We start from the raw sequence: 17,939 nt of genomic DNA, 5'->3' as shown, positions 1-17,939 counted from the left end.
TAATTTACTGTTGAGCTCAATGCGTATGAAGTTACGGAGCCAGTCGTCTGAGTTCTCCAGGAAGACTCCGTGGGGGCGGTAGGTTTTAAAGTGAAAGGAGATGTCAACGGTGCTGCCTGGCCTGAAGGTGGGGAACTCGATGTAAGTGGGCTTGGTGAACGATATGGTGTTCCAGATGCTCCCTGTGAGGACAAAGAGGCCATGAGATCCAAACCAGAACCATGATAAACAATCATTTGACAAATTATATACCACAGAATGGTTTTACTTCATCAATCCATCTGGGTAAGGTAGTTCTTCAACTCACGGTCGCCATGGCAACGTAGGGGCCCGAGGCTGAAATGGGCCTCTGACCCGGTCCTGTTGGTATCCCCCACCACCACCTTCCTCACTGGGAGGTGGTCCTTCCACATCAGATAGCCCTTGTCCGAGTACCTGCACAACAGGTTCCATTTGTACAGTAATGTATATCAATCTATGGAAACACTTTTCTAAAAGTTATAGAAAAGAGTCATTCAAATCCTTTCTCTCTCACCATTGGCGGTAGTCAGCGTCACAGTTACAGTGAAACCTGGCGTCAGTGCAGGTCTGGTTTATAGCACAGCCACACTTCCCACTCTCAGGGAAAGCCCCGCCCCAGTACTCGTGACTCTCGTTATTTCGACCAATCCAGAAACTGTACGGTCTCCCATCTGAATGACATGACAATAGAGCAAAGGAATATGATTATTATGATTTAATCATTGAAATGTTCTGATATATATATATATATACACACACACACACACACAAATAGTTACAGATTCTGGTGCTTTCAATACCTACCATTGCCCATAGGCCCTAACCACTCCTACTCACTGGGCGTGTTGATGCGTGACTTGTAGCAGGAGTAGTCGATCCACTGTTCACAGTACATGGAGGTGTTGGCCAGTGCTGTGACCTCGTCCCAGGAGGCGTTCCAGTAGTTGACGTCTCCTATGAAAGGACGGTCCACCGTGCTACCGGTCACCTTGATGCCGTCGATTCGGTCATGCATCACCAACGTCCATGCCTTGTCAGCTGTGTCAACAGACAAGGAAGTGGTTAACATTAAGGGTAAACATGTATGATTGTATAAGTGAGGTGAAAAAGTGAGATTAAGTTACAGACAGGCAGACAGAAAGAGAGAGAAAACTAGAGAAACAACGTCAAAGCACATCTACTACTGAGGAATTTGTTGTTGTGCCGTGTCCAATGATCTGATATTATCACAGACAGCTCTAATGCAGTAGACCCTGACTAATCTAAGGGATTTACATGGAACCTACATGAATAGGTTTTGGTTAATTGGATAGGATTGGATGGAGAATACTCTGGCCCCACAACCAATTACTGATCTAGCCCCAAACTGGTTCTCCATTGTCCTTGTTGGAGTTCATTATTACATGATCAACATCCAACAGATGGCCCTGCTGTCTCCCCTGCTGCTGTTGCCTTTTCATTCCTCATGGAACATAGTCAACATTCACCTCAACCTGAACACTGTTTAATGTCTGCCTCAATATGTTCAATAACACCCCATTTCTGCTTGTGCTGTGGAAGAGTAAAAGGTACTGTAAGCACTGACTACCATTTTGTTCGATATGCACCATGGAGTCATGTTGGTCAGATAATATAATTGTATACTAGTACATTTTATGAATGTAGAAAATACATTTGAAAAGTCAATTACTCACATTTCATCTTGCAGTACACCTCAAATGGTTTCAAGGGTCCGCTCAAATCAGGGTCTATGGTGTAATTGCCTGACCAGGATTTACCAGTGAGTCTGTAGGCTTCACAAGACTCTTTGTAGACAGCTTTTGGGGAAGAGAGGGGCAGAAGTAGTGTTTTAATCTACACGAGCAAAGTTTTGATGATGACATGGGTCCGCAGTATATAGGCCTCAACAAACTGGTTGTTACACTGGTGAGGTTACATTAATACTTGCAAACAACAGTAGGCTCTCTCAGACAATACTCACACATATGGCACACCTCCCCTTTGTAGCCTGTGTTCTCACACAGACATATGAAGTCATCCCAGGACTGGATACATCTGCCCTCGTGTTCACAGGGGTTTGGAGTACATCTAGAGAAAATACCATGCAGGAGTGTGGGTAAAAGTAAAACAGGGCATATACACTGAGTACACAAAACATTAAGAACACCTGCTCTTTCCATGACATAGACCATATAACAATGTTTTCTTGTTATACAGTAACAAGAAAACATTATTTGGGGGGTGAGAGACAGTATGAAAAGACAAGAGAGGTTTGAGAGAGGATTAGGTCACTCAATATCTCTCTATCACTCTCATTTTTCTGTAGTCCTCTGTCAGGCTTTATTTACTGTATGAGTGTCACGATGTCAGTGTAATGAGGTAGATGAAGTCAGGCGCAGGACACAGAACTAAATGAAAACGTAACTTTACTGAACACGTAAAGAAACAAGTAAACCTCCAGGCAGGGAGGAACAAACCCGCTCACCAGGGACGGCTTGTTCAATAGGGCGATATGGGCGACGCACTGCCAAACGGGAAAAGGAAGGGATTTTTTTTCTAATCAATTATAAAAAATAAAATAAAAAAAATATATATATAATTTTTTTTTATAAATTTATAAAAAATTATATCACGGCAACAGCAGTTATCAGTGTTCACGTCTGATCTGCCAGCCACTAAATGTCAAATCAGGCTAAAGTCGTGCTTCAAATGGCCCCGCCCGTTTTTTGGGCGATTTCAGTCAGGTTGAAAATCGCCCAGAAGTCTCTCATAGCCTGTCATGTAAAATCTATTTTTTTCACATTTCAAAGCTTTCAATACATTCTCTATGGGTGTCTGTGTGCATGCACTTACGCGCTTTCGTCATACGTGACGTAACGTTGAACGTAACTAAGACAATGGCGGCTATCAGCGTCTATGTTGCGACCTGCAGTGTGGCGTTATTTTATGTTTTTAATTTGTAGACTTAGTTTACAAACATTCTGCAAACATTCTGCTTTGGACTGATCTTCGGTTTTGGACTGATCTTGTTGATCGTGGTACATACCCGCTACGAACGGACTAAATAATGAAAACGCTGCTGGCAGAGAGGTGGAGCCGCCACCTTCACCCTGGTCAGAGCGGACCGCGATCCTGGTAAGAGAGCGACTGTACCCCGACATTGAACTGCTTTCTGTGTCATTGAACCTTACTATTGTTGATAAAACAAGTTTACTGGAGAACGGAGAAAAAGTAGAGACTTTTGGACAAGGTGGATAATTGTATAATATAAGGCAGTTTATTCAGAGGTAAAGATATCTGCAATCGCGTTCACGGACCCGTTCGTCAAACTCTTAGGGAGCTATAAATCAAGCCCCATTACTTACCATATCAGATAAGAGAAATTGCTGCAGCTACATATATTTTACATCCTGGCCCTACATAGTTCACTATTTGCATCACTTACCAAAATATTACATGTGGTCATATATGCTTGGAAAGTGGAGATGCCATAGAACGTCAAAAAAGTAAACATTGCTGGAGACACATTGCGTTTGCTAGCGAAGAGATTTGTTGTGGCAAATGAACTTGGGCTGGGAATTGCCAGGAACCTCACGATAAGATATATGCATCAGCATTGCGAGTCTCATGATTCTATACGTATTGCGATTCGATACTGTGATTTTATTGCGCACCATATGTCTGTTGCAGAGGGATCAGAAAGCCATGAGAACGAGTTTTGATCAGTCATGGAAATAAAAGTGCTGAAAACAAATTGGCTCCCAATGTGAAAAGATTGAGAACAAGCTATGAAGGAACAATAATGGTGTTTTGGTGCAGGTACAGCCAACTAGCGCTAAAATATTGCGATATTGTCAATACAGTATATCGTAAAGTATCACTATGTAACTCGATTTCTTTCACCCCAATCCCTCAAATTAACGGTAAATAACTGAATTGTTTGCCCCACATTTAGCTAAGATGATTAGCTAGCCAGCTAAAATGTTTTATTTAGTTAGCAGTCGCATCTACAATAGTTTACTGTCAATAACATGTCTCCAAAAATGACGTGGTGTCTCCAATTGTGTTGACATTTTACAATTGCAATGCGCATCCATGAGTATCCACTTTCTGTAGCTCAGCTGGTAGAGCATGGTGCTTGTAACGCCAAGGTAGTGGGTTCGATCCCCGGGACCACCCATACACAAAAATGTATGCACGCATGACTGTAAGTCGCTTTGGATAAAAGCGTCTGCTAAATGGCATATTATTATTATTATTATTATTATCTGAAGAGAGCCCCGAAACATTGTGTGCAGACATTTTATGCAATAAATGAAGTAGGTTCAATCTAGTAGTTCTGATCTTCTGATTGGTCCTGATGAGTTGGGCGAGGTCCCCTCCAGGCTACTGTCACTGTTGCATTGGCTCTGAGTCGGGTTCTCTGTCTTCAAATGTTCAGCCTAAGAGAGGGGATTTTTGTGTGTGTGTGTGTGTGTGTGTGTGTGTTTAACAGTGATGATGTGTGTGTGTGTGTGTGTTTAACAGTGATGATGTGTGTGTGTGTGTGTGTTTGTGTGTGTGTGTGTCCTCAGAGCAAGAACTCGTGAGTTGGAAGAACTGAGAGGCCTATGGCGTGGGTGTTGTCCTTGGCCACCTGCTGACAAGGCTGACAAGATAGGACCCTTTTGTCCATTGTTATTGGATAGGAACATAACTTATAACCAGCTCCTGACCTAAATAGATCTTAGCACAACATTTTACTCAACATATCATATTCCATATTCACTATAACAAATATATTTACTACGACATTAGCAAGAACCGCCACATCCTCAGCCGGCTAATCCAGTGTGTGAAGTTTTGCGGAGTGTTTGAGTTAGCTTTGCGAGGCAAAGATGAAACTGAGGGCTCCACCAACCCTGGTAAGCCAACACTTTTGAGATCAGTCAATAAATGCTTCTGGTATTGACTTATATGCTGCCCCTGTCTTCATGTTGTTGCTGGACATATCTTTTTTTAAATGTGTGTAGGTCACCTAAATCATCAGAAAAATTGCCCCTCCTGAGAATTTTTTCAGGAGCCGCCACTGCCGCTCACCAACAACACACGAAACAATAAACAAACACGCACAGAGCACAATGGGAGCCACAGGGTTAAATAGGGACGGAGTCATTACAAGATGGGAAACAGGTGTGAAACAATCAGACAACAACAGGTAGATCATAGAAACATAGAACATAGATCGGCAGCAGCTAGTACTCCGGTGACGACGAACGCCGAAGCCTGCCCGAGCAAGGAGGAAGGGCAGCCTCGGCAGAATCCGTGACAATGAGGGGAAATGTAAGGGCTGTGGTCCGCTCTGATTGGGGTGGGCGTTGTCTGCAGCCCCTCAGCCCTTAGCATCAACAGACAAATTACTTTATAGGCCTTTCATATAATTTACACATATGGCCCTCAAGATTGATTCTCAGGGTCACACATAGTTTTGAGCTATAGTTCGAATCAGAGTTCGATTATTTGTTACATTGTATTTGTTTCATTTGGTCTGGTTGGTTTCACATTGCCAAATATCAAACGAACAGAAATTCCTATACAAAACCACGTGTCCATGCAAGTCATTTGTTTATTGGGCAAAAATGCTCACGTTAAATCCATCTATGATTATCACCAAGCATCGCTTGTGTGCCCCAATCTTCATATTACTTAAGCTTTGGTCTTCCAAGAACATGCGGGAGGAAACAGCGCAATAGCAGATCTAACTGTGACATGAATAGCCTATATTCAGTCCCCTATATCCCCGGTATAGCCCCCGTCTCCCCTAGTCTTCATCGGATGCGCTCATAAATGCGCTCCTACTCACAGAATGTTTCAGAGATACTGTATCAAGTTATGATGCTGTATGCATTTCATCAAATGCTCGCAGTCAAATAACAAATAATACTGCACAACTCATTAGGGGGCTTTCACACCAAATTGAACTCTGTTGCGTTTATCAACTTAGTTTGGATCGTTTGGACTGGTGTGAACACTATCCTCACTCGGGAGCGCACTAAACAATGCACCGTGGTTCGCTCAAAAAGGGTGGTCTTGGTCTGATTCAATTCGTAGCGTGGTGCGGTTCCTGCAGGTGAGAACGCAGTCCAGACCAAACACAGGAAAATAACCAGAGTCTCGCAGTATTATTGGTTGTTTGACTGCGAGCGTTTCATGAAATACACACAGCATCATAACTTTAGATCAGCGGATTTATGAGCGCAATCGATGCAGATTAGGGGAGACGGGGGCTATACAGGGGATATAGGATACTGATTATAGCTATTGACGTTATAGTTAGAGCGGCTATTGCTCTGTTTCCTCCCGCATGTTGTTGGAAGACCAAAGCGAAAATAATATGAAGATTGGGGCACACAAGTGATGCTTGATGATAATCATAGATGGATTTAACGTGAGCATTTTTGTCCAATAAATAAATGGCTTGCATGGACACATGGTTTTGGTTAGGAATTTTAGTTCGTTTGACATTTGGCAATGTGAAACCAACAGGACCAAATGAAAAAAATACAATGTAATAAATAATCGAACTCTGATTCGAACTATAGCTCAAAACTATGTGTGAAAACACCCTGAAACACCAGGAAGACTCCGACCCACCAAGGTTGTTGTGCTGATACCCTTGTGAAACAGAGAAGGCACCATGAAGGTATCATAATCCATAAAGTAGATGAATATGTAACATACTGATATAAGCATGTGATAAGAAGACATACTAGTACACAATGGTTTTGTACACAATGGTCTTTGCACATGATTTTGTAGAGAAAATGGTGCTCCTCCCAAATCTATTTAATATAAAAGGAGGGGAGAAGTGGAGGAGGAGATATGTGTCAACATCGTCGTTAGATGAAGCGGACCAAGGCGCAGCGTGATATGAAACGAAACGAAACGAAACGAAACGAAACAAAACGAAACAAAACAAAACAAAACAAAACAAAACAAAACAAAACAAAACAAAACAAAACAAAAAGCTACAGCTGTCTCTGATTGGGAACCACCCTGGCCAACATAGAAATACACGAACTAGAACGAAAAACATAGAAAACTAAACAAGGAAAATCCACACCCTGGCTCAACATTTAAGAGTCCCCAGAGCCAGGGCGTGACAATATGAGTGAGTGTAGAAAACTGGACTGAAGTTTAGTGTTACATGTGATGGTCTTACGTTGACATTTTTCCAAAATGTTGATCTTGCAAACGTTTGGCAGTGAGAGAGGCTTCATGTGGAAGCGTGACCATCAAAACACTTTATATCATATACCTATGTTACCATAACATGGATCCTACTCTGGTGTAAATAATCCTCCCTGTCCAGGCTGTTAGGCCTACTGCTGCTAGGTAGCTCTCTCTCTGCTCTCCTCCTCCCCTCTGTCTGTCCTTGATTGCAGGAGTGAAGTCTGGTGTGCGGGAGTCAGGGTTCCAGCTGCAGCTCATTCACCATAATCACCTCAGCCTTTAAGACCCGGTCAAACTTTCCACTCATCGTCAGATCATAGTCAAGACAACCATGTTAGTCTCGCTGCCGACTCAACCTGTCTGTTTTCGCTCTTGTGTTTTTTGGACTGTTTATTTACTTTTTCTCCTGTGCCACAGATATTTGGAACCTGACTCCTGCCTCCGCTTCACTCCTGCCACCACCATCCTGCTCTCCACTATCGGGTCTCTCCTTTGGACTCACCACGGACACTAGGACATTACGGTACCACACCTGCCCTGACCTGGATCTGTACCCTCCCTGTAACCTGGACTTGCTCTTCCCCATTTATTGGAAACCTGGACTATTGAACATTATAATAAACCTGTTAAAACTTCTCTGGCTTGGTGTACTTGTCTGCATTTGGGTTCTATCCAGTTAAATCATAACAGTATGATCTGACCAACATGAACCCAGCAGACAGTAGCTCGGATACCACCCCAGAGTGCACTCAAATTTGGACTGCCATAGCCAATCAGGGCATTCTACTTGGCCAACATGATACCCTGTTTAAGACGATTGCTGAGGACAGTCAGGTGCTGCTTAATCAGGTTCAATTACTCACCAATCAAGTGTCTGCCCTTACTACCCCTTCAGCCCAGATCAGAGAGCCTTTTGTTCCTGCTCCAGAGCGCTATGACGGGAACATGGGAACCTGTGGCGATTTTTTTGACTCAATGCTCGTTAGTGTTTGAACAACAGCCCCTCACCTACGCCTCAGAAAGAGCCCGTATTGCCTACCTTATCAACTCTACTAGCGGTTCCGCTCGTGCCTGGGGATCCGCGGTCTGGGAGAGTCAGTCGGACATTTGCAACGCTTACGTGGCCTTCACCACGGAGATGAGGAAGGTTTTTGACCACCCCGTACGAGGCAAGGAGGCTGCGAAACGGTTGTTTTCTCTTCGGCAGGGGGCTCGTAGTGTGGCGGAGATGGCAGTGGAGTTTCGGACTTTAGCAGCAGTGAGTGGTTGGAATGACGAGGCATTACAAGGAGTGTTCATCAATGCTTTGTCTGAGACTTTAAAAGATGAATTGGTGTCATATGATGAATCGCCTACGCTGGATAATCTTATTTCACTCACTATCAGGTTGGATAATCGGATTCGGGAGCGCCGCCGGGAGAGGAGTGTTAGTTCCAAGCAACCTGTCTGTCATCAACAAACTCCTCCCTGCATCGTCCCTACGGAGAGAGCCGTGTCTTCCCGAGTCGATACGAGGAGCACTGAACCCGAAGCCATGGAGGTGGGTCGTGCACGGTTGTCCTCAGAGGAGCGTGCACGTCGTATTCAGGCTCGGGTCTGCCTGTATTGTGGAGAAGCTGGTCATTTCGTTCCTTCCTGCCCAGTTCGTCCGGGGAAAAGGGCCGGCTCATCATTTATGGGAGAAGTTTTGGTGAGCCGAGCAGCGGATTCTTCCTCTTCTCCCCGCATTCTGCTCCAGGCATCCCTCCAGTGGCAGTCCCAGAATTTCTCTGTTAGTGCGCTGATTGACTCTGGTGCCGACGAAAGCTTTTGGATAGAGAGTGGGCTCAACAAATGGATTTGGAGACTGTTCCTATGGACTGTCCGCTGCAGGCTAAGGGTCTAAATGGACAATTGTTGACCCGCATTACCCATCAGACTGTTCCTGTTTGTCTTAGAGTGTCGGGAAATCATCAGGAGAACATTCAATTCCATATTATCGACTGCCCACAGACTCCCCTGGTCCTTGGTATCCCCTGGCTCATAAAACACAATCCACACATTGATTGGGTGACAGGTAGCATTGTTTCATGGAGCACATTTTGTCATGTGAATTGTTTGTGTTCTGCTCAGACTCCTGCCAGTACTGTGCCTCAACCTCCACTGGAGTCCATGGATCTTTCTGCTGTTCCTGACGTGTATCATGACCTGGCATCCGTTTTCTGCAAACACAGAGCTACTTCTCTTCCTCCTCACCGGCCTTACGACTGCGCCATTGACCTCCAGCCAGGAGCCCCGCTCCCCCAGCAGTCGCCTGTACAATCTCTCCCGGCCGGAGACGGAGGCTATGGAGAACTACATTCGGGACTCCTTGGCGGCAGGTATTATGCGTCCTTCCTCGTCACCTGTAGGAGCGGGATTCTTTTTTGTTGCTAAGAAGGATAAGACCCTCAGACCCTGTATTGATTACCGTGGACTTAACAACATCACCATTAAGAACAAGTATTCTCTGCCTTTGATTAATTCTGCTTTTCCCCTCCTTCATGGTGCTACTATCTTTACGAAACTGGATCTACGAAATGCGTATCACCTGGTGCGCATTCGTAAGGGTGATGAATGGAAGACTGCCTTCAACACACCCTTGGGACATTTTGAGTATCGGGTTATGCCTTTTGGGTTGTCTAATGCCCCTGCTGTTTTTCAGGCACTAGTCAATGATGTCCTTCGGGACATGTTGAATCGGTTTGTTTTTGTCTATCTGGATGATATCTTGATTTTCTCAGAGTCCTCCCAGGAACATGAACTGCATGTGCGCCAGGTGTTGCAAAGGTTGTTGGAGAACAAACTGTTTGTGAAGATGGAGAAATGTGAATTTCATGTGTCTGAGACCTCTTTTTTGGGTTACATCATAGCTCAGGGGAGCTGCGGATGGACCCAGCTAAGATCTCTGCTGTCACGGACTGGCCAGCTCCCTCTACCCGCAAACAACTTCAACGATTCCTGGGGTTTGCGAACTTCTATAGGAGGTTCATCAAGGACTACAGCCGCATTGCGGCGCCACTCACCGCTCTCACCTCCATCTCACGACCGTTCGCTTGGAATGAAGGGGCCGAATCAGCGTTCGAAGAACTGAAACATCGCTTCGCCTCGGCTCCCATTCTGATGCAGCCGGACCCCGACCGCCAGTTTGTCGTGGAGGTGGATGCATCCGACACTGGGGTAGGTGCAGTGTTGTCACAACGTTCTCCTGAAGATAACAAACTGCATCCCTGTGCTTTTCTCTCAAGGAAACTTTCTCAGGCAGAGAGGAATTATGATGTTGGAAATCGTGAACTGCTCGCCGTTAAGCTGGCTCTCGAGGAGTGGCGACATTGGTTGGAGGGGGCGGAACAACCCTTCATCGTTTGGACGGATCATAAGAATCTGGCTTACCTCCAGTCAGCGAAGCAGCTCAACCCCCGTCAAGCCAGGTGGGCACTATTTTTTGGGAGATTCAATTTTTCTCTGTCTTACCGTCCTGGGTCACGCAACGTCAAGCCTGACGCCCTGTCTCGTGTTCATTCGGCTGTTGATACTGGTAGTAACCCTGAACCCATTTTGCCTCCTACCTGCAGTATTGCAGTCATCACATGTGACATCGAGGGATTGTTAGACAGGCTCAACATCATCAAGCTGACCCTGGGAGGGGTCCTCCTAACCGGATGTTTGTCCCTGAGTCTGCTCGCTCCCAGGTACTTCAGTGGGCTCACTCGTCTCCCCTTACCTGTCACCCTGGAGTTTCGCGGACCCTTGACTTTGTGCGACGGAAGTTCTGGTGGGCCACGATGGAGGCGGACACTCGAGCCTTCATTGCTGCTTGTACGGTATGTGCACGAAGTAAAAACTCCACCCAGGCCAGCGCTGGTCATCTACGACCTCTACCTATACCCAGCCGGCCCTGGTCGCATATCGCTATGGATTTTGTCACTGGACTTCCCCCTCATCTGGTAAGACTGTCATTCTTACGGTGATTGATCGTTTTTCTAAGTTCGCTCATTTTTTTTTTTTTTTTAAACTGCCCACTGCCAGAGAGACGGCTGATATTTTGGTTGAACATGTGTTCCGCTCTCATGGTCTACCCACGGATATTGTCTCTGACAGGGGTCCCCAGTTTGTCTCCCAGGTGTGGAAAGCTTTCTGTAAAGCTTTGGGCATTACATCCAGCCTGTCCTCTGGATATCACCCCCAGACCAACGGGCAAGCCGAGAGAGCGAACCAGGAGATGGAGACCGCACTTCGCTGTGTCACTGGGTCTAACCCTGGGTCATGGAGCTCCATGCTCCCCTGGGTGGAATATGCTCATAACACCTTGACTAACGCTTCCTCTGGTTTGTCTCCTTTTCTGTGTGCTCTGGGTTATCAACCTCCCCTGTTCCCTTCCCAAGAGAGGGAACTTGCGGTACCCTCGGTGCAGTCCCACATGCGCCCGCTGCTGCAAGGTCTGGAGGAAGGCCAGGGTAGCTCTGTCCCGAGCTTCGGCGTACATGCAGAGGCAAGCCAACCGTCACCGGTCCCAGGCTCCCGGTTACTCTCCTGGTCAAGAGGTATGGCTGAAGTCACGGGACCTTCCATTGAAGGTGGAGTCGAAGAAGATGGCGCCTCGTTTTATAGGACCGTTCAAGATACTGTCTATTGTTAACCCCTGCGCGGTTAAGCTACAGCTTCCTGCCTCCCTACGGGTTCATTCCACCTTTCATGTTTCCCAGATTAAGCCTGTGTCGGTTAGCCCTTTGTGCCCGCCCTCTCGTCCCCCCTCCTCCGCCCAAGATCGTGGGTGGGGGTCCGGTCTACACTGTCCGGCGACTTCTGGATGTTCGCCGCCGGGGTCGTGGTTTCCAGTACCTGGTGGATTGGGAGGGTTATGGTCCTGAGGAACGTTCCTGGGTGCCCAGGAGCTTCATTGTGGATCCTGCTCTGGTTCGTGAGTTTCATAGGTTACATCCTGATAAACCCTGTCGGCCGCCAGGTGGCGTCCGTAGAGGGGGGGGTACTGTTAGGCCTACTGCTGCTAGGTAGCTCTCTCTCTGCTCTCCTCCTCCCCTCTGTCTGTCCTTGATTGCAGGAGTGAAGTCTGGTGTGCGGGAGTCAGGGTTCCAGCTGCAGCTCATTCACCATAATCACCTCAGCCTTTAAGACCCGGTCAAACTTTCCACTCATCGTCAGATCATAGTCAAGACAACCATGTTAGTCTCGCTGCCGACTCAACCTGTCTGTTTTCGCTCTTGTGTTTTTTGGACTGTTTATTTACTTTTTCTCCTGTGCCACAGATATTTGGAACCTGACTCCTGCCTCCGCTTCACTCCTGCCACCACCATCCTGCTCTCCACTATCGGGTCTCTCCTTTGGACTCACCACGGACACTAGGACATTACGGTACCACACCTGCCCTGACCTGGATCTGTACCCTCCCTGTAACCTGGACTTGCTCTTCCCCATTTATTGGAAACCTGGACTATTGAACATTATAATAAACCTGTTAAAACTTCTCTGGCTTGGTGTACTTGTCTGCATTTGGGTTCTATCCAGTTAAATCATAACACAGGCAGGTGCATTCAACTGAGCATAGCCCCTGTCATCAACCGGTAGTAAATCTCCTGGAGGTGTCTGAGTGTTATAAGTCACCAGTCTGCCATGGGGGCTGAGAGGCATCCTCAGAATGATTAATCCCTATAGCAATGAGCCTTGACTCTGTCTGTCACATTGGTCCATCGGGAATCAGGATGGAACATTCCAACACAATCTCTGTACTCCACTGATATTACAAGGCAGAGTATAGTGTTTAGAATACATCCAATCACTTTACCCATGGATTCATCATGGATACTGTATGTAACCTTTGCCTTTGTGCTACTACTGTCTAGCCTGTTGCAAACAAACCATTTCACCATAGTATCTTAATCTGTGCCCCTGCCCCTCTGCCAACCTCCTCCTTTGTACATGTCTGTGATGCCCCGCTCCCTCCTCTCTATCTGTCAGTGATGCCCCCTACCTGTCAGTGATGCCACAGGTGCCCAACAACAGTTCAGCATAGCGTCCCCAGCGTCGCTGCAGGATGATGTCGATGTCCACCGGCTCGTTGTCGATAAAGATCTGCTGCATGCAGCCGTGGAAGTGGTTCAGCTTGGTCTCACACTTCCTGATCGTGTTGTTAGTCTTCGGACACCCTGAGGACCAAAGCACAGAGGGAGGTGTGAAGATATGTTCCTATTGGGCGGTTCTTTTGATAGTGAGAACATCAAGATGGTGACAGGTAGGTAGCCTAGCGGTTAAGAGCGTTGGGCCAGTAACGGAATGTTCGCTGGTTCAAATCCCCGAGCTGACTAGGTGAAAAATATGCCGATGTGCCCTTGAGCAAGGCACGTAACCCTAAATGCTCTGGATAAGCGCGTCTGCTAAATGACTAAAAATATAAGACCAAAAGTTGTGCACTGTAACGGGAATTGGGTGCCATTTGGGACGCAGCCCAGGTCTGGTCAACAGCTCACCTCCAGTGGTTGCTGTTGTAATGTATGTTGATGTTGGGAACAGTGAAGTGAAGAGCCAGAACAGGTGTGGTGAACAGCTCACCTCCAAAGAAGTAGCGGTCCCCTGTGCGAACAGTGAAAGGGTTGGTGATTTTTAGCGGAGATCCCTCCTCCTCATCTATGGTGATGGACAGTAGGTTGTCCCTGGCTGCTACGTCTACGGTGTGCCAGAAACCATCATTCAAACGGTAACCTGAAGAGAAGAACAAACAGAAACCATAGAACAGCTTTATATTTCAAGAATGAGCGAACAGCAATCAGTATGAATCAAAAGTATTGTTTATACCTTTTTCTGTGGCATTGCAAGATCATACAGTATTAATTTGCCAAAAATATTCTACCCTCTCAAATGTTCTGCACATTATTTATAATTTGTAGAATGGTAAGAATTTATTAATGAGGCAGGGTTAGTTCAGTTACACATTTTGGCTCACCTGCTGCGAACTGTAGTTTCTTCTTGCCTGGCTGAAAGAGTGTGACATTGACCTGTCCCTCACTCAGGCCCAGCTCCAAGGCTCCCAGGTCGTCAGCAAAGCGTGTGAACATCAGCAGGCCTGTGTAGTCCCAGGAACGGAACTTAAACTTGACAAACATCCGAGGCTTCCTGAAGAACCCAGGCACCTGCAGGTAGTTGTTGGGCCCGGCGAAGGTCATGGGTTTCCACAGAATGTCACGGCACGCGTAGTGCATCTTTTTCTGAGAAAAAGAACATGAGGTATGAGGAAATAATTATTGTATTTACAACAAACTATGAAGAAAGATTAGCAACATCACTGTAGGTCACAGGTAAATTGTGTGTGTAGGTAAATGAGTACGCGATGCAGAGGTGAAGTATGATGAGAAGCTGCACCTGCCGAGGGATGCGTATCTCAGGCTCCTGGTCCTGGGCCATGTTGATGATGTTGATCCCGTTGATGAAGACGTTCTCCAGGCAGCCACGGAAGTTAGGAACCTCTGGGAGGTGGGGTACATTGGGCTCAATCACTCCCCCCACATACAACTAGGAGAGGACCAGGAGAGGAATACATTAGATAAATGGACACTTATGATGAATGGAATATTATACTCAAGGCCACACATTTATTTTTAGGTTTAGATCATCTGTTTATCAACCAAGTACACCCTGAATGACTAGCAGGCGCCAGGTAAATAGTAGGCTGATCTCTGTCTACGACCATTGACCCCTTCAATGACCACATCATTCCTGTCCTTATGGAGCACTGTCACAAGCCTGACTCCAAACTCTCCAGGCCCACTACCTTATAATGTTCAACAACAACAAACATGTCCAGACACACCTTAGCGTCTAGTTCTATGACCAACCTGAGTGTCCAGGTCTATGTAGGTGAAATCTCCATTGCAGATGGCTGTCTCTGTGTGGGCGTCCACTGTGAAATTGACCTGTCGACCGAAGCGCTTGATGGTGACGTAATGCCAGTGCTGGTCATCGAGTATGTTGCCAACGGTCATTGTGGTCCGACCGTCCACCTGGTTGACCGTACTGCTTCCTATGATAGGAGAACGGAAATGAATGACATAAGAATTTGAAAGGATGATGGGATTACTGCTGGGTAAAACTAACCCAATAGTCAAGCTCGCTCTGCAAAACAAGTTCTAGCTATAGCTATATGCCATTTAGCAGACGCTTTTCTCCAAAGCGACTTACAGTTACGTGTATATACATTTTTCTATAAATGTTTCCTTTAGAGAAGGTGGAGCTGAGGTAATGGCTATACCAACCTGAGTTCTCCTCACAGATACAGAAGCCTAGTGTCTATTTCAGCAGTAATGGAGGATCGACAGGGATATTCACGCCCTGTTTTTCATCCAGTAAAGATAATTAAATCTAATCTAGGAAACTAAATTCCTAAACCATATCCCAGCCTATCAGATTGTATAATCACCCCACAACATTAATATTCCTGTTCCTTGCCATTAGGCATTTCATTGTACCCCGTATCTTGTGTATATGACAATAAACAGATTTAATTTCCTTTGATTTGATACTTCACAGACCAACTGGTCAGAATGCTTCTTATCTGTCCTCCCTCTATGGCATAGAGAACTCTGACGAGTTTAGAGTCTCTGCCCAGCCATACCCCACACATCTTACCTAGGCCGATGGTGAGGACGAGGCGTCCTTTCTTCAGCTCCAGGGTCAAGACGTCTCCCTGGACTCCCTCACTGTGTAGCAGCAGCCCGTCCTGCTCCAGGGTCTTAAAGTTCACGGCAAAATGGTCCTGCAGGGTTCGGAACCTCTTCCCTGGAAACATGTAGGCTACCGAGTCGTCCCCGTTCATCTGCATCACGTAAGAATCTGGCCGAGAGAGAAGGGGAAAGTGTTTATATGTTAGAGGTTGAATGGCACATTTGTAGTCCTATGAAGATTCAAATAGTTAAGAGGCTCAAAAGTGTTCCTGTGAAATGGTGTAGATATATGTTTGATAGATACTGTTTGACGTTGGAGCCATTGAGTTGTGAGGGTTGACTCAATTGACTGTTGAGGTTAGTTACTGACTGTTAACTGTGTTAGTTGTATGACTGTTGAGTGTGGTATTGATTTGGCATTTACTGGTGGAGTGGTGCTTCATCAAGTGGGATTCATTAGGTTAGTAGCAGTTGGTGGATAGGTGTGGCGCAGCGGTCTAAGGCACTGCATCTCAGTGCTTGAGGCGTCACTACAGACCCCCTGTTGGCCCAGCGTCGTCCGGGTTTGGCCGGTGTAGGCCGTCATTGTAAATAAGAATTTGTTCTTAACTGATTTGCCTAGTTAAATAAAGGTTAAATAAAAATGAAGTATAGGGATGAATGTCCTACAGTAGTCTCTCTTGACAGACATTCATATACGCTAGCTATCTTGAGAGTTCGAAGAAGACTCCTACAGCAAATTATAGTTACAATGATGGTGAAAGGTGTCCTTACCGTAAGCACAGCCAAACACCTCCAGCCTGACACCGATCTTGCCTCCATTCTCTGTGTTCCACCCCAGGGGCAGGAGGCGGATGTGTTTGGCTGTGAAGGCGTAGTGGAACACATTCCTCTTCACCTGGTGGTAGTTCCAGTTCCCAGGCATCGTCTGTGAACAGCAGAGAGAGAGAGAGAGAAGAAGAGTAATTCAGTCACTGTAGTGCAGTGTCGCCTGGCTCACCAAATTACTGCAGATGAACAGATGAAAGCAGATTAGTGTTGTCAGACACTCTCACTGAGGGATAATGCAATAATGGTGAACATTTCTTAAATTAACATGAAATCAAACAACCCACTGGGCACACACTGGTTGAATCAACGTTGTTTCCACGTTATTTCAATGAAATTATGTTGAAACAACGTGGAATAGACGTTGATTTGAAGTCTGTGCCAAGAATTACACTAGAATCACTGTTTTTTGACCTGACAGTCCCCAACCTAAATGGATAGTTCACTCAAATGTCCTAATTCAATCATCTTCAGACCAGTCACTCCTAGCCTGTAGACAACTTTCAAGCTGAGAACAAATAACAAATCATTTGAGTAAACTATCCCCCCCCCCCTACCGAGTTTCCTCCTTTCATGACGTAGGGTGTCCAGGAGTCGGGGCGGTCTCCATAGAGAAGGGTGTACTTGGTGACCCAGTCATAGGAATTGAAGGTGCCCTGAGTGGCGATGGCCTGGATGCGGTACTTCCTCTTCAGGTCGATCTGCAGCCAGGGCTGTCTGTCCCGGGGGGACGGGGACCAGCCACTGCTTCCTGGAGGAAGAACACAACACACACACACACACACGTCATCAACCAGAACTCACACTCTGACTTCATTACACACAAAACACACACATAGATATAGGCAATATTCACACACTGGCCATGCATACACACACACACACACACACACAGTTCTCATCACACAGAACACACACATACTGTAGTTAATAGGCGATATACACAACAGAAAACATCCAATCACATACACAACACAAAATAGTCTACATAAAACAACAAATTCATCAATGAAGTAGTTAAGAAAAAGAAAACTAACCATACAATTTGGCAAAGTTGGCTGAGTACAAAAAGTTATATCTGGAAGAGGCCAAGAAGGAGTTGGCATAGAGCGAAGATACCAAGGGATCAACACATTCATCTAGAACAAAAGATGAGAGAGAGAGAAGAGGCGGTTAAACACAGAGATT

General features: G+C 46.0%; 1 protein-coding gene across 1 annotated transcript in view; it reads right to left on the bottom strand.

The window, feature by feature from the left end:
* The window catches only part of LOC121569565 (contactin-associated protein 1), a 36,001-nt gene that overhangs the window by 6,948 nt on the left and 11,114 nt on the right, over window positions 1–17,939 (bottom strand). Inside the window, exons 2-16 of the mRNA XM_041880641.2 lie at window positions 17,789–17,890; window positions 17,309–17,502; window positions 16,698–16,851; window positions 15,889–16,092; window positions 15,099–15,283; window positions 14,626–14,775; window positions 14,210–14,471; window positions 13,819–13,968; window positions 13,241–13,415; window positions 2,003–2,109; window positions 1,716–1,838; window positions 859–1,059; window positions 536–692; window positions 308–435; window positions 9–182 (exon numbers count right to left, since the gene is read on the bottom strand). Coding sequence (XP_041736575.1) covers window positions 9–182; window positions 308–435; window positions 536–692; window positions 859–1,059; window positions 1,716–1,838; window positions 2,003–2,109; window positions 13,241–13,415; window positions 13,819–13,968; window positions 14,210–14,471; window positions 14,626–14,775; window positions 15,099–15,283; window positions 15,889–16,092; window positions 16,698–16,851; window positions 17,309–17,502; window positions 17,789–17,890 — 2,466 coding nt within the window. The remainder of the gene's footprint in view (window positions 1–8; window positions 183–307; window positions 436–535; window positions 693–858; window positions 1,060–1,715; window positions 1,839–2,002; window positions 2,110–13,240; window positions 13,416–13,818; window positions 13,969–14,209; window positions 14,472–14,625; window positions 14,776–15,098; window positions 15,284–15,888; window positions 16,093–16,697; window positions 16,852–17,308; window positions 17,503–17,788; window positions 17,891–17,939) is intronic.

Source organism: Coregonus clupeaformis, chromosome 7 (assembly GCF_020615455.1).
Source record: "Coregonus clupeaformis isolate EN_2021a chromosome 7, ASM2061545v1, whole genome shotgun sequence".
Taxonomy (NCBI): domain Eukaryota; kingdom Metazoa; phylum Chordata; class Actinopteri; order Salmoniformes; family Salmonidae; genus Coregonus; species Coregonus clupeaformis.
This window is presented reverse-complemented; position numbering and strand designations above follow the sequence as displayed.